Source organism: Neolamprologus brichardi, chromosome 9 (genome assembly GCF_056152115.1).
Source record: "Neolamprologus brichardi isolate AB-2024 chromosome 9, ASM5615211v1, whole genome shotgun sequence".
NCBI lineage: Eukaryota > Metazoa > Chordata > Actinopteri > Cichliformes > Cichlidae > Neolamprologus > Neolamprologus brichardi.
This window is the reverse complement of record NC_142112.1, coordinates 18,997,758-19,013,837: the sequence shown is the minus strand read 5'-3', so window position 1 is coordinate 19,013,837 and position 16,080 is coordinate 18,997,758. Positions and strand designations below refer to the sequence as shown.

Sequence of the window (16,080 nt, the reverse complement as noted above, 5' to 3'; positions counted from 1 at the left end):
CAGAATTCTGATATTAAAGTCAGAATTCTGAAAAAAACATTTTTGATGAAAAAGTCAGAATTCTGAGAAAAAAGTCAGATTTCTGACTTTAATCTCAGAATTCCGACTTTAATCTCAGAATTCTGACTTTTTTTTTCCAGTGGCCCTAATCCTCTTCCGTACATCTCACTTGACTTAATATGTAATGAATTTAAGTACTTGCTGTTTATATTTATTTATTTTATGAGAGCAGATTTTAAAGGCTGCCTCAGCTACCACAGAAGGATCACGGGAAGGAAGCTATTCCTACATTCAGCTATTATATCTTCAAAGGCACCTGAAGCCCTTTTGAACAAAATACAGACTGAAGAAAATCACACAAGAATGTGAATTAAACAAAAACACATCAAAGTGTGTCAGCTTAACCCACACATGCACCACATGAGCACTTTTGCCTCGTGGGAAAAAAAATATCTAATGCACATTTCTGTGAAAAGAAAAAAAAATCAAGAGGATCGGAGACCGTGTTGTTTGATTGCAAAGAGTCTTTATTTTTTCCTTGTGTTCAAGTACGGTCCTCTCTCAGCAGGGTCATCTAAGAAGCATGGACACACAACACACAACTCGCACCAGAGCCTGAGCATCTTCAGGTGGGATTTCTCTTTTTGTCTCGACTGGGGTGGGGGGGGGGTCCCGATCAGCAGTTTCCATTTTTAGGTCAAGTGAACAAGAGTCCTGTTGTACACCACATAATTGTTTTCTCTGCGAACATTTGTTGCATTTAGTGACACTGACATCAGCACATAAAAATTATATATATATTTATATATATATATTTATATTCATATTCATATATTTATAGATTTGTCATTCTATATCAACAATTCCTTCTAGTGATTTTTTTCCTTGGTTTTTCATGTTGTAAAACTGGACAAACTGTCGGTAGGAATGCCTTGTTTGGACATTGATTTGTACAGGAACGCTCACACACATACACGCAACAGAGGCATACGCACACTACTACACACATGCATGCATAGATACGCTCGCTCAAGTTTACGTGTACACACAGGCCACACATTCTGTCACATACATGCACATGTACACAAACACACGCGTGCGCACACACGTCAACCCCCCCCCGCCCACACACACATCCGCATACACACCCACATGTGCTCAGCCAACACGGAGAGGCAGGTCTGTACATCTACGGGAGAGAGACATTACCCATGATTCCCAGCAATAAGTACAGCTTCACCTGATCAAAAACACAAGAAAATAAAAGTTACAAACAGCAGAGTGAGTCGGCCAGTCTACATCGTCTGTAAACGTCGACAAAAATTTCCTTTTAAAGTCCTCTTGGACTGGTCCACTGTGTGTCAAAGTTTGGCACAAGACCTTTCTCTCTCGTCTTCCTTTGTCTCTACTGTACACTGAGATGTACAATACTGGCGGCTTTCACTGATGTGAAAAAAAAAAAAACTCGAAACAGTTTTGTTTTTTTTATGCAGAGGTGATGATGACAAACCACTAAAAGTTGACATTGTCAAACATGTCAGATTCCCCAAAGTGAAAAGACAAACCTTTCCAAAGACAGAGAGTGTGCTTTAAACATACACATATAATCTTTAGGCAGTGAAAAAGCACTTTAGTTGACGGGGACTCTGGAACAATGCTGCTCTGCCAAACTGATGCTTTGGCAGCTTTGAACTGCTCTTTACTGTGTCCATGACAAAATTCACTCGATGGAGAGAGAAAAACACAAATATCGCAGTGCTTCCTCTCTTCCTGGGAAAGGAAAGGGGGGCCAAAACAAAAGTGTCTGCTGACACCCATCCTGATGATGTCTGTCAGGTCTGATTCTCGTGTTCACATTTCGCTTATTTTTTTGTTGCTTTTGATGTTTCAGTCAGCAGTCAGTCATGGAAAATAAATTATGTTTGTATAAGTGGCCCATCAAAAACGTGTAATATACACACTATATCACCTTTTACTGTACACAGAAAATAAAAAGTTTCTTTTTGTTTTGCTGAAAGTGAAAATTTAGAAAAGTACAAATAAAAAAGATGTAAAAGAATGACGACAAAAAAAAGAAGTCTCTTGAAGATGACATTCCTTGAACACAAATTCAGAAGCCTCTGGAGGCGGCAAGGCCATTGCAACAAAAAAGGGGGATAAAAGCAGTGCTACGTTTGTCACTTGGGTGAAATGGTAAACATCCACTTCTTGCTTGTTGCCTGATGTGCTTTCATCTTTCTCTGTGCTTTTATTCTTCCTGACCTCTTCAAGAACCCTCATGCCATCTTTGTCTCTCATCTCCTCCTTAGGTCAGACAGCTCTTTGCTCCTACAGAGTAATAACGCTCCCTCAACTTCTGCTTATTTCTTTATCCTAGCGCCCTCTTCTTCTCTCTTGACATCTGCATACTCTATCCGTCTGGTCATTTTCTCTCTTTTTATATTCTGTTTCCTACTCTTAGCTGAAACTGTCAAACACACTTTGTCATATCTACTTCCACTAGCTCCACTCACTGGTGAAATGGAGCTGACTTTAAAGAAATAAACTGGTCTGGAAAAAAAAGTTCACATGCACATGCAGTCTCTCTTTGTCGCTCGACCTGACTTCACTTCCTATCCCCATCCAGCTCTGCTATCCCACTTATTTTAGAGAACATAAATTTCCTGCCACTGGCTACAAGATCGCTTTCAAAATACCACTTATAATCACTGCTGATGTCTTGCAAAAATAATCCCTTTCACACAAGCACACACAGACTCTTTCTTGCCCCCCAACACTGTAGTCTAACTAGACCCAGGAGTCAGGTGAGGCCGGATAGTGGCTGGTCTCGTAGTTTAGTTCGCTGTATGGCCGAGAGGCCGAGTAGAAGTCTACGTAGTTGCCGGTTGATTTGAGGCCCAGATGCATGCGCAGATCTTCCCGCGGGTCCCTGGGTGGTCCGGTGGAGTTTGGAGGTTGCTGGGGTGGGGCCTGAGGCTGGGCCTGAGCCTGGACCGGTGGCTGTGGCTGGGGTGGCGGAGGTGGCGGTGGTCCTTGGTCCTCGTAGTAGGCCTCGTCAAAGCTCCGGCTCTGGCTGTGAGGTGGAGGCTGCGGTGGCTGAGGCTGGGGGAAGGAGGGAGGGGGAGGGTAGGGGTCGTAGTCTTTTAGCACGGCTGCTGATGGACTGTCCAGCTGGGGCTGAGGGGGCACAACGCAGGGCTGGGGTGGACCCTGGCGGGGAGTGGTTGAAGTGAAAGAGTGGTAGGTGGGGGGTGAGGTGCAGCAAGGAAAAGAATGGAGAGTCAAAGACATGTGGGTAACGGGAGGAAAAGTGGGAGTGGAAGAAAAGGGGAGAGAGATAAAGAGGGAGCGATGGAAGGGAGAGTGACAGGTAAGCGTGAACACAAGGGACAAAGGGTTTTGAAAGGCAGGCTGTATGGGTAAAGAGCTCAGAAAGGAATCAGTGGGGTAGGGGCTCATGCTGTGAATTCTCTATTACATGCAGGCGTCGTAGGCGGCAATGCATCTCTAACACTATAACACTATAACTCGCACAGGCCAGTTGTGTGCGTGTGTCTGTGTGTGTGAGCGCGCGCGTGTGCAGCCGCGTGAAGAAAACGTGTTTACATGTTTAACTGCCAATGTTAAAAGTTCGTACCCGTACAAATGAACTTATACTTTAATTAGAAACTTATAAGTGATGAAGAAATCGGGCCAAAATTTCAAAGTCAATGACTCTGATGCCTTTTATTTCGCTTCCCTTGGTACCAGCAGAGTCATTTACCAAGAGCAAATAATTAGTGCAATCAACTGAGGTAATGACTTTAATTGCCAGTCGGGTGTGGTTTCAGGTTGCAGTCGTTTGATACTGCTTGAGCTGAGGGTGTGCCTCCATCGCACACTCTGCCAGCACATCTCTTATCACACTGGGACACCTTTTGTGTGCATATATTTGTGCGTTTTCTATCCTGCTGCTATCTCTGTTAAAAAAAACCCTGAAATGCATGCACTGCTAAAACGCTGTGGTGGTGTATTGCTACATATGCATACAGAAAAGTGGATTCACAGAGCAGCATTAACTCACCTGGTTTTGCTTGATATCATCGCTGGCGGTCAGGTAAGAGTTTCGGAACAGTGTAGATGTCCCACAGGAAATTTGAACTTGATGGATAAAATAAAAATAAAAATTATACCACTTTTTCAATTAACGACAAAAATAGCTACTAATAATACCTATCAGATATCAGACAATAACTTATGAGAGTTTAAAAGCTTCTTAGTGTGCTACTTGTCACATAAAGAATTTATCATAAGAGAAAGAGATGGAAAAAATAGAGAAGATTAAAAAATAGAAAATAAATAAAGAGACATAAAGGGAGCGTGGAAGCTAATAGAGTGAAGAGATAACAAGAAGGCACGGGAAGAAAGAAACTGGAAAGGAAGACGGGAGAGGATTGAGAAGAATCAAAGTGTGTGAGAAGAGAAATGGTGTGAAGCTGAAAAAAGGCAGATAAGTGAAAGAGGAAATAGGGAATGAATATAGAGGAGAAAGAAAGATAAAGAGGGGGATAAAATAGAATCATTTAATTCATCTCCATCACACACACATACACACACCTGCCATGCCGTCTTTCCGGGATGTGTGCTCTCCTTTGTTGCTATGGAAACCGGCGTTGGTTGCCGTGGAATCGTAGTCCATCTTGCGTTCCTTCAGACTCATCATCTCTCTGGGGGAGGCTGGGGCGCTCGCTACACACACACACACACACACACACACACACACGCGCACACATAAAATAATGAGCAATAAACCCAGAACAGCATGAGCCTTCACACTCTGCGTGCTTACACTGCTGTGTCTGTGTGTCTTGGTCTTTTTCAAGGTGCACAGTCATTATTCATCATTTAACTTGTCAGCAGAAAGGGTCACCTCCAGCATGTTAGACGACTTCTGGGAATTCTCACACACAGACTCACACAAACATACACATGGACGCTTTGGACAGTTTACTTAATAGTTTTATGTCTTTTCTTCTCTTCTTTATGTGTTTAAAGTTCATGTTAAATATCCAGCTATCTAACAAGCCAATAAGTCAGATCAACTTTGCTTGTAGTGCATTACAAAAGTGACCACTGATCATTACACCGTCGCACAAACAGGTCTTGTATTTCTTTAATTTTCTTGGTGCCTCAACTTAAACAATCTCCATGACTGGCTGCAAAATCTTGCACATAACAACAAAATAAATGGAGGTGCTAGTATCATCGAATGCATGCACAAGTCCATGCCATGCTAAAAGCATTATATTTAAAAGACAGCAGTGTTTAATCTGACTGATCAAAGATTGCCAAATCATAGTTAAACAAAAAAAGCAGTGCAGTTTTCAGCAGTTTTAATGAGATTAAGTACATCTTTACTGACAGCGCTCACCGTGTTCCCTGTATGCTTTTAAACATTTCAATCGCATTTTAAACGGGATGTTATTTAACCCGATTAAATGGACACTGTTCTAACAGTTTTTCATGCTAAACATAACAACAGTTAAATTGTTATTGCCTTTTTGTGCTCGTGTACTAAGTAGTATTAATGAACTCAATTGCAGCAGTGTTAAAATACTGAAACTAAATGGAGGAGTTTAGCTGCTAGTTTATTGGTTATCGTGACAACAAAGACATTTATGAGTGGCCTCATGCCAATATGCAGTCCTATTTGTCTGTTTTCCAACTCTGCTGCACTGCTAACTTCATAGTAGAGCTATGCTTTCTTTGCAGATACTATCAAGTTTCAAACCTATTTAGGATCTTCACACCTCACAATGTTTCTGTTTGTGACTGTGTGGATTTGGACAATTATGCATGTGTACATATCTGTCCAAAGACATGCAGTTTGTGGGGATAGGTTAATTGATTAATCCAAATTGCCCATAGGTGTAAATGCGGGAGTGGATGTGAGCGTGAATGGTTGTCTGTCTCTGTGTTAGCCCTGCAACAGACTGGCGATCTGTCCAGGGTGTACCCCGCTTCTCGCCCTATGACAGCTGGGATAGGCTCCAGCGCCCCCGCGACCCTGAAAAGGATAAGCGGAAGCGAATGGATGGATGGATGGATGCATGCATGTGTGCAGGCGATGACAAACACGGCTCTCATATTGTAGAAATACTGATAATGTCCCAATTTTCTTTTTTAAACACACACATGCAAACTTTTAGCCCATCGCAAGGTAATCCCCTTATAGCATACTTTAAGTTCTTACTCATCCCCTCCTATCATAACACTGGACTGCCATAATCCTGCCCACCTGTTTCAGATTGCCTATATAAAGATTCTTATAACTAACTCAATGTTTACATACCAACCCAGTATCACGGCAAAGCGTGTAATAGACACGCCGTTCCACTCTGTTCATTTCACGCTTTGCTGTGATACTGGGTTGTACACACATACAGTATCCTCCAGGAAATGTGAGTACATTCTAAAAATAAGCTTTTTTGACATGCTCACACTAGTTTTGACATTTATTTAATATCTGTTACACATGCAAATATGCAGGACACACAGACACACACACACACATGTGGAAGTCACCATTTTCAGTCCAATGAGCCATCGAGTAGAAACAGTTTTCATGCTTCTGAATAAAAAGAAAAGCAGATGTAGCCTACTCCAAAAATTAGTGCATAATTGTCTTTGTTCTCTTTGGTTGTTCTATACCATGATTAAAGGTTAGAGAAGAGCAAACTAGGGATGAAAACACTTATGAATATGACTAGCAAATGAAATAAAGGCTTTTAAAGTGATTTTTGGAGAGCCATTGAATTTAAATTCATCTATTTGAATACTAAAGGATGCCCCTTTTTTCATCTCGGCTGTTCAATGTTTGACATAAAAAGCAAAGGCGCATTGTACCCTCTTATCTGTTCCCCAGCCTTTTCTGCATTTTGACAAGACATTGTATTACACACGTACACGCGCAAGCACAGAAACGGCTGTGAGGAAGGCACATAAACATAATTACTTTGGCTGTGCTGAGCCACGCTTTTATAATGTTTTAACACATTTCATTTTTAATTTTATCATCCAATACCTCTGTAGCAGATTCCATTAAGGTAGCAGCTCAAACCTTTTACAGAAACCTCCAGAGACAGTGCCATCGCTACTGGTTACCTAGGGGACCTGGCTTGTAAATGCTCGATATGACAGCCCGGGAGACAAATTCTATCAGTGCAGAACACAGCAGGACCCTGTGGGGGCCATGTCACATGCAAAGGTCTCTCTCTCCTTCTCTTGCAGCCTCTAACCGCCCCTTCTCTTTCACAGTCGTACTACTCTCTTCTCACATCAACTCTTTCACTCCTCTTCTCCCAGCGTACTTGCATACCATCATTACTCCTTCTGCTTTGATCCATCTCTAAGGAGTCGGACTGCAGTCTGGAGTGTATGCAGAGGAGAGATATAGGAGCATGTGGGTGTGTGTTAGTGTGTGTCTGTGTGTTTGAGAGCACACTGAGGTGGCCTGTAAAGAGTGAGAGATCAGAGGGAGAGGTGAGAAGAAAGCAGGATTACTGCAAAGAGGAGGAGGAGGAGAGTGAAACGGGTGAATGAGAAGGGGTGGACAAGCTCAAAGGCAAAGGGGGAGGCATTGTGTGTAGACAGAGGAGGAGCAGAAGAGAAAGATGGGAGTCATGGCTCAATTTACCCCTGCTGATCCACTGTACAACAGACATCCACAAATTTCTCTATGCACTATAATCTCAAAACTTCTTATTTTCAATGTCGCTGGCTAAAGTCAAATCCCCAGCCTTCTTCACTTCCTCCTCCCTGCATTAACCATCCCCCAATCCCTAATTCTTCTTGCCTTCTTGCTTTTTCTCTCTGTATCTCCCTCCGTGTTTATCTCATCCCTCCTTCTTTTCCTCCTCACACACAAAAACACACATTTTATTTTTCTCTCTCACTCCAACTGTCTTCCTCTCTTAGCAGGGTCCTTGAAGACCTCTCTAAGCCAGGAGGAAGGGAAAGTACTTTTCTGCCTCATCAGCTTGCTAAGCCCAGTGTGGTGAAAGAACAGCTAAAGGCTCTTGAACCACCAATGCTAACAGCTAATGCTAATGTGCCCTTTGCAAAGCATGAAGGCCAGTGGGCTCAAGCTAAGGGCTAATGATAATCATATTTTGTAGCATAAGCCTGTAATGCTATGAGCTATTTGGCGGTGGTATAATGACTGATCGACTGGCAAATGTTAATGTAGATGGCTAATGTCTAAATTAGATTCTCTGTGTACTGTACCTTGTGGTTATACATATGTCCCGTGTACACAGATGTAACCCTTTATTCAACTGATTTTCTGTAACCACTTGTCAAAAGAGTAAAATTCAGTAAAGCCTTGAATTTTAATATATGCTTGTTTTTACAAACAAAATCCTGCCTTATTTTGATAATCATACCAAGTCTTTAAAGACAATTTAGACCAACTGGAAAAGATGCTGACTGCTTTCTTAAAAATTCAAGTGCAGCTGGCAGGCTTAAAGAAAAAAAGAAAATAAAATTATTAATATAATATTATTTGCTATAACCTTGGCTTGAATATTGTTCCCCCAATTACAGTGGGGCAAAAAAGTATTTAGTCAGCCACCGATTGTGCAAGTTCCCCCACTTAAAATGATGACAGAGGTCAGTAATTTGCACCAGAGGTACACTTCAACTGTGAGAGACAGAATGTGGAAAAAAAATCCATGAATTCACATGGTAGGATTTGTAAAGAATTTATTCGTAAATCAGGGTGGAAAATAAGTATTTGGTCAATAACAAAAATACAACTCAATACTTTGTAACATAACCTTTGTTGGCAATAACAGAGGTCAAACGTTTACTATAGGTCTTTACCAGGTTTGCACACACAGTAGCTGGTATTTTGGCCCATTCTTCCATGCAGATCTTCTCAAGAGCAGTGATGTTTTGGGGCTGTCGCCGAGCAACACGGACTTTCAACTCCCGCCACAGATTTTCTATGGGGTTGAGGTCTGGAGACTGGCTAGGCCACTCCAGGACTTTCAAATGCTTCTTACGGAGCCACTCCTTTGTTGCCCGGGCGGTGTGTTTTGGATCATTGTCATGTTGGAAGACCCAGCCTCGTTTCATCTTCAAAGTTCTCACTGATGGAAGGAGGTTTTGGCTCAAAATCTCACGATACTTGGCCCCATTCATTCTGTCCTTAACACGGATCAGTCGTCCTGTCCCCTTGGCAGAAAAACAGCCCCATAGCATGATGTTTCCACCCCCATGCTTCACAGTAGGTATGGTGTTCTTGGGATGCAACTCAGTATTCTTCTTCCTCCAAACACGACGAGTTGAGTTTATACCAAAAAGTTCTACTTTGGTTTCATCTGACCACATGACATTCTCCCAATCCTCTGCTGTATCATCCATGTGCTCTCTGGCAAACTTCAGACGGGCCTGGACATGCACTGGCTTCAGCAGCGGAACACGTCTGGCACTGCGGGATTTGATTCCCTGCCGTTGTAGTGTGTTACTGATGGTGACCTTTGTTACTTTGGTCCCAGCTCTCTGCAGGTCATTCACCAGGTCCCCCCGTGTGGTTCTGGGATCTTTGCTCACCGTTCTCATGATCATTTTGACCCCACGGGATGAGATCTCGCGTGGAGCCCCAGATCGAGGGAGATTATCAGTGGTCTTGTATGTCTTCCATTTTCTGATGATTGCTCCCACAGTTGATTTTTTCACACCAAGCTGCTTGCCTATTGTAGATTCACTCTTCCCAGTCTGGTGCAGGTCTACAATTCTTTTCCTGGTGTCCTTCGAAAGCTCTTTGGTCTTGGCCATGGCGGAGTTTGGAGTCTGACTGGTTGAGGCTGTGGACAGGTGTCTTTTATACAGATGATGAGGTCAAACAGGTGCCATTCATACAGGTAACGAGTGGGGGACAGAAAAGCTTCTTACAGAAGACGTTACAGGTCTGTGAGAGCCAGGGATTTTCCTTGTTTGAGGTGACCAAATACTTATTTTCCACCCTGATTTACGAATAAATTCTTTACAAATCCTACCATGTGAATTCATGGATTTTTTTTTCACATTCTGTCTCTCACAGTTGAAGTGTACCTCTGGTGCAAATTACTGACCTCTGTCATCATTTTAAGTGGGGGAACTTGCACAATCGGTGGCTGACTAAATACTTTTTTGCCCCACTGTATTTATCTGACTGCCTGTGATAAAAGAAAGACAAAAGGAAACAAAACAAACTCTATTTCAGTATTTTTTTGTTTCAGAAAACAAATATTGTTTCAGTTTGATGATGTGCACCATCACAAGACCCATAGCCTGTTTGGCCATGAGATATTTAACTAACCACACAACCAAGTGAAACATTTTTTAGATATGAGGTCTTAATCTTGGCTGTTAAGAGATACACAAGAATGAATGAAAACATGTATGCATAGCATCTGTATAGGGAGTGCCACGAGTTTCTCACCAGAGCGGTTATTTGGAGATGTCCTTACAGGAGAGACCGAGGGAGTTCTTGAGGAAGAATAGGGCCTCTGCCGGTCTCTTTCTATTGTTGAGGCAGAGCCCACAAAGTGATACTGGGAGTAGCCATCCTGTAAAACAAAACAAGGAAGAAGCTTGTTACCACCTGTGATAAGTAACTGCACAAATACATAATCTTACTGTCATCAATTATTATAGTAATTATATATTTTAAAAATGAAAAATTTTTAAGAAACAGTTTTCTAAAATCATCCATCCATCAATCCATTTTCTGCCGCTTGTCTGGGTACAGGTTGCAGGGGCAGCAGCTTAGACTGCCAAGGAGGCATCCTAGCCAGATGTTACCTCAACTGGCTCCTTTCAGTAGCACCAGCTCTCTTTTGAGTCTCTAATGATGTCTGAGCTCATATCGTCACCCAAAGTAAGCCGTTTTTACTTGCTTACATCCCCAAACTCCTTCTTTTGGTCATTACCCAGGGGTTGTGGCCTTAGGTGGGAACATAGATTGAGCGGTAAAGCTACAGCTTCACTCTTAAACTCAGCTCTCTCTTTATCACAGGAGACCTATAATGTCCGCACCAGTCTGTCAGATATCAGAATTATTTGATTTTTTTTACTGATCAATCATCAAAACCTCCTATTCCACGATACAATGTCACCATGTAAAAGACTGATCTTTTAGGAATATGTATTTTTGTAACGCACCAAAGAATGATGACCCATTAGTCTTAAACTCTGAAAGGCCCAAACAGATTTGCAGCTTCCAGTGGATGAAAGGATATAAACTGTTATTAGAGTTAGTGATACAACAGCGCCAGTTTGATTACCACGCAGCAGGAAGTGGCACTTCAACAACGGCTATATGACACAGCATGTCTGAATTACATTTTTACTGATGTGCTTTAGAAATAAACCCCTCCATGTACTCATACAAGTAACACTTTAAAAGCACAGAGTGGTTTGAGGACTATATTAGGAGCAATGGGTAACAAGCGGAAGAAACACAAACTAATGTGACCACGATCCAGCAATCAAGCAGAAAGAAAAAGGGTCACACTGACTGTGAAATGTTCAAGAGAAAATAAGTTTGTTTTTTTGATATTTTTGACAGGCCAAAAAAAGAAAAATCAACAATTTCTGACTTTCTGCAATTGTTCAAATTGATTCACTAAAAGAAAAATCTCTGTAAATACATTTACAGAGCCAACATTTAAATATTGTCCTTATTGAGATTATTATCGTGTAGTAGGTAATTGAAACATTATTCTGGACACTGGTGGACACTGACAAACACACTGCATGTACAAGTGAGCTTACAGCCATGCGCTTGCAACAAATTAACACGCTTGCCTCAATTCTGAGCTTAGTAAATAACCCACTCCCTTCGTAGAAAAATTAATACAACTAACAACTCCAAGCATAATTGCTGCCAAGCAAATGACTTTGTATCAGCATTAGTTTAGTAGTCATTGGAGCAAAGCCCTTTTCATAAAAATGGATTATGAGAGTCAACAACAATCACAGAGCTGGAACCAAATTCAATTTAGAATTAAGATAATTGGGTACCTCTAAAAGCAAAGCACAAGCAGATAATAAAAGATATCGGAGGCATGTTCCATCATAGCGTTACTGCCTGGGGGCCTAAGCTGAGCAGTGGGAAACTGGTGAAAGAGTGATGACTGAGAGTACATAGGAGAGGTGAATCACTCCAGTTGCAATGATGCTGGAGAGGAGGACACGGAGGGGAGGAGAATGAGAGACGAAGGAGATGGGGCAGAAAGAGAAGAAGGTGAGATAGACAGAGGACTAGCTGAGGGAGACAAAAGATGGCAAAAAGTAATGAGCGAGGAGGAGGAGGAGGTGGGAGATTGCCAGAGAGAGTAATGACAGCAGAGCAAAGACAGCGTGAGGAGGGGAGAGGTAACATGGAGGAGAGGTACGGATGGAGAAGTACAGACACCAGCCAGAGAGAGCAACAACTAGACTGGATTGAACGCAGTCCCATGTCCTCCCTTGACTCTCATTTCCTGGCAGAGTGCTGAGAACTAATAGAAAGCTGGATCCTCTGACACACAGCAGTTCAAAGGTAGCTCATTTCTAGTCTCCACCATTCCTCCCACCCTCATATTCACTTCATCTATTTATCCACCATCCCTTCAGTTTTCTCACTCACCTTGTTTCACATTCACGTTGCACCTTCCCACCTCCCCCCATCCCAACAAATCTCATTACATCCAATGTTACCTCCTTATGGTACATTGGAATGCCTGCTGTCAAACTGTCATGCTGCTCAAATGAGTCACTGAATATTGAACGATAAATGTATTTTACAGAGTGATGTACAATGAGTGCTGCCTGGAGATGTAGCTCAGAAATGGGGCCCAGGAATGATTGGAGCAGGGGGCGGTGGCTTAAGGGCTTCCCCAAGCAAAATGAGCCATAGTCAAACTTTACAACAATGACTGAAATCAGAGATAAAGAATATAACATATACAAAAATGTCTAAGTATGGGTGTATTCACATTTGGTATCTTTCTACATAGACTAATAACTTCATATTTTGCCATAATTTTATTCCACTCGTTCCCTTAAGAGTAAAGTTTTAAATCATTGTTTTCTGCACTGACTTTACTTTATATTCTGTATGAACCTCTTCCAGCTTTTTATTGACTTTTGAATATTTATGGTCTGAAATAGTCAGACTCGCAATTCTCCTCATATCAGACAGACAAATTCGATACTTTGTAAGAAGAATTTCATATGTAAATAAATAAATAAATTCTGTGATTTTTTATTATCGATTGGTAGATGATTAGTTTGTGCTGTGTATAACCAATAAATATTACACCCAGATTAAAATTTAATCAAGGACCAAATCACACAGTGTCTGAAGGTCTGGACGGTATTTATTTCTCTGCCCTGTATCAATGGTCCAGCGTTTGTTTCGTGTCAGCGTGTGCTGTGAAACTTCACACTTACATTCACATTTATCATTCCTGGTCTTTCTGGCTCTCACCTATTCTCCTCATCATACCTGTTTTTTCTTCTCTTTTCCACCCACCTTGTCTTTCTCTCTCACAAGCTCTATACTCCAAGCACCCCTTTTCAACTCCTACTGTAAGAATGAGAGGAGAAAAAAGAAGAGGATTGGTTGCCAGGCAACCGGTCTGCCTGTTGCTCTCAGCATCACTGGATGGTTAGTTGAAGGTCGCAGGACTGAGAGGTAAAAAGTGATTATTGCCCCAACAAATGAAGAGAGTGTGCGCGTGGGTATGGCGGCACTTTGTGAAATTGCAAAACGTTACACACGACGAGTGGAGGGGGCCCTCCGGTCACATCAACCACTGAACATTGTCATTTTTCAGTCCTTTAATCCATGCCTCTTTCTCACTGATTTCAAGCTCCAATTTTAATATTTGCAATTATCATCACCTCCCTCTTGAGCCATCTGTCCTCTCAGGAGCAATGTGCCCCTCCACCTTTGCATCCCTAATACTGGTTACTGGTGGTGTTGCTGATTTAGCAGCTGACCTTTATACTATGGTTGCATTGATTGCAAAGAGCCCAGAATGTTGCGAGTGCTGCAACTCTGCCTCTCTATCTTCCCAAAATACTGTTGTTAGCCTTTACCCTCAGACAGCCTATCTTAACATCCCTCCATCTCCTTTCTGTGTTTCCCTCCCTGTCTGTGTCTGACTGTGGGGAAAATCAGACGAAACAGAGTCAGCTTCTGAGGCCTGAGCTTGTTTGATATTCAGTGATGTTTTTAAATATCCACCTCCTTCTCTCTGTCTTTCTCAGTTGTGTAGTTGTTCTTTCCACAAGTATAGCAGTGGGTGATTTCATTTTTTCAAAATAAAAGTAGTGGAGTGGAACCCTTAGAGCTCTCTATCAGATTAATTCATTTTATTTGCAGTAACATCCTGAACATTCGGGGCTCACTGATCATGCACAAGACTAGGCTGTGCAATCACTGACCTTACACACACACACACTTCATTTACATCACTTCTCACTTACGTCACATCACATCCACATAGTGAATTACACATCCCCGGAGCATATTGTAAAACTGTCACACGTGTAACAAACACAGCATCTCTCTGACCCTGCCCTCAATCTGTCAAACATGTGTGCATCTGCCTTGGTGATTTGTGTGTGTTTGCGATATTTATATGTGATATGTGGGCATGCCTGTGTGTGTGTGTGTGTGTGTGTGTGGGAGAGAGAGAGAGAGAGAGAGAACATGTCTGATTAAGTACCCTAGACAGATCATTTATCAAGAAATGAGGCACAGCAACCCAGCAGAAGTTATGCACTGAACAGGGACATAACAAAGTGTAACAGTGTGAATATGAATTTTAGAATTTACCTTGTGTGTCTGTGTGTCTTTGTGCCAGAAACAGAAGGGTGTATATGTTTGTGTAAGTGAGTCAGAATTTGATCTCTCCGGTCCTATTAAGAATGGGTTTATTTACAAAGTGACCATGTTTCAGTTGCTTGCTTTCTCTGGAAATCCCCAGTTGAACAGTGCTGCACATTTGCTGTTTACTTAAAAGATGACCTGTAGCTACACTCCAAGAACTGTAGATGAAACGCTACATGCGCAGCAACACAAACACACACACCGAATGAGGACACATCCTGTCAAATAGTCCAAATAAACTCTGGTAAAAGTAGAGTTTTACTGCACTCTGGAGAGTATTATACATGATTTATCCTCAAGTCAGTGCTAGTGTTGGTACAAACAGATTTTGGCTTTGGTTTATTAATGACTTCTGCACAGCAGATCTTTCAAATCATCTCAGATGCTGTATTCATATTGAGTTACTGTTTATTCATAGGCTTGCAGCATTTCGCTTTACTGTGCTCAAACACTGCGGGGCAGCCCTGCACCCCCCACTCCGTTGCAATTCTCTTTTCTTTCTGTCTCTCTCGTAGCCGAGCCTGCTCCCATGGCACTGCTGTAGGAAGTGATTAACTCTTCTTACCGCGTTTTGACAAAAACACACAATTTCAAAGACACATGCTCGCACAAACATACACGTTTACCCACACCCATAACTTGAACACAGTTTGAAAGTGTGTTTGAAAATGCTCTCATTACTTCAAGACTTCAAAGCAAGAAACTCTTTGGCAACACAGCTCAAACCGACTCATTATTGACCCTACACTTTTCTCTTCTTCCCAGACCCACAAACTCCAGTGTGCTTATTTTTGAACTACAAAAAAAAAAAAGGTATGAATTCACCTCACTTTTACTCACTCTTTCTTTCGCCTGTGTCTTTCTCAGTACTTTGCTTTTGCTCACAAACACTGTGCAGAGACATCCTACTCCACTCTCATATAAACTATATGCTAATCCATGTTTGGATTGGAGGCTAACAGGATTTCTGCTGCACCTAACACCCATGACCTAATATGTCACGCAGGGATACTAGCAATAAAGTTACTTATTCTGAGTTCTGCACTCTGGTGATAAAGTCAGTAGGCATCGTCTAACACAACAATTTCCACAGTTACAAAATTAGACTGCTTTGTCAGGAGCCAGGCAATTTATGAAGTAAATAGTGAGGTATGGTGTCTATCACTCTTTTA

The 16,080-nt window shown here is 41.9% G+C and overlaps 1 protein-coding gene across 4 annotated transcripts in view; it reads right to left on the bottom strand.

Moving 5' to 3' along the window:
• Window positions 1-549: 549 nt before the first annotated feature.
• Window positions 550-16,080, bottom strand: part of ctnnd2a (catenin (cadherin-associated protein), delta 2a) — a 253,658-nt gene continuing 238,127 nt past the window's right edge. For 3 of the 4 annotated variants that reach the window (XM_087846074.1, XM_087846075.1, XM_087846078.1), the window contains 4 exons: window positions 10,466-10,592; window positions 4,597-4,728; window positions 4,064-4,140; window positions 550-3,210 (listed from right to left, as the gene is read on the bottom strand). In XM_087846074.1, the coding sequence (XP_087702200.1) occupies window positions 2,788-3,210; window positions 4,064-4,140; window positions 4,597-4,728; window positions 10,466-10,592 (759 nt within the window). In that variant the 3' untranslated portion in view covers window positions 550-2,787. The remainder of the gene's footprint in view (window positions 3,211-4,063; window positions 4,141-4,596; window positions 4,729-10,465; window positions 10,593-16,080) is intronic. The other variant, XM_087846077.1, reaches the window with a different exon arrangement.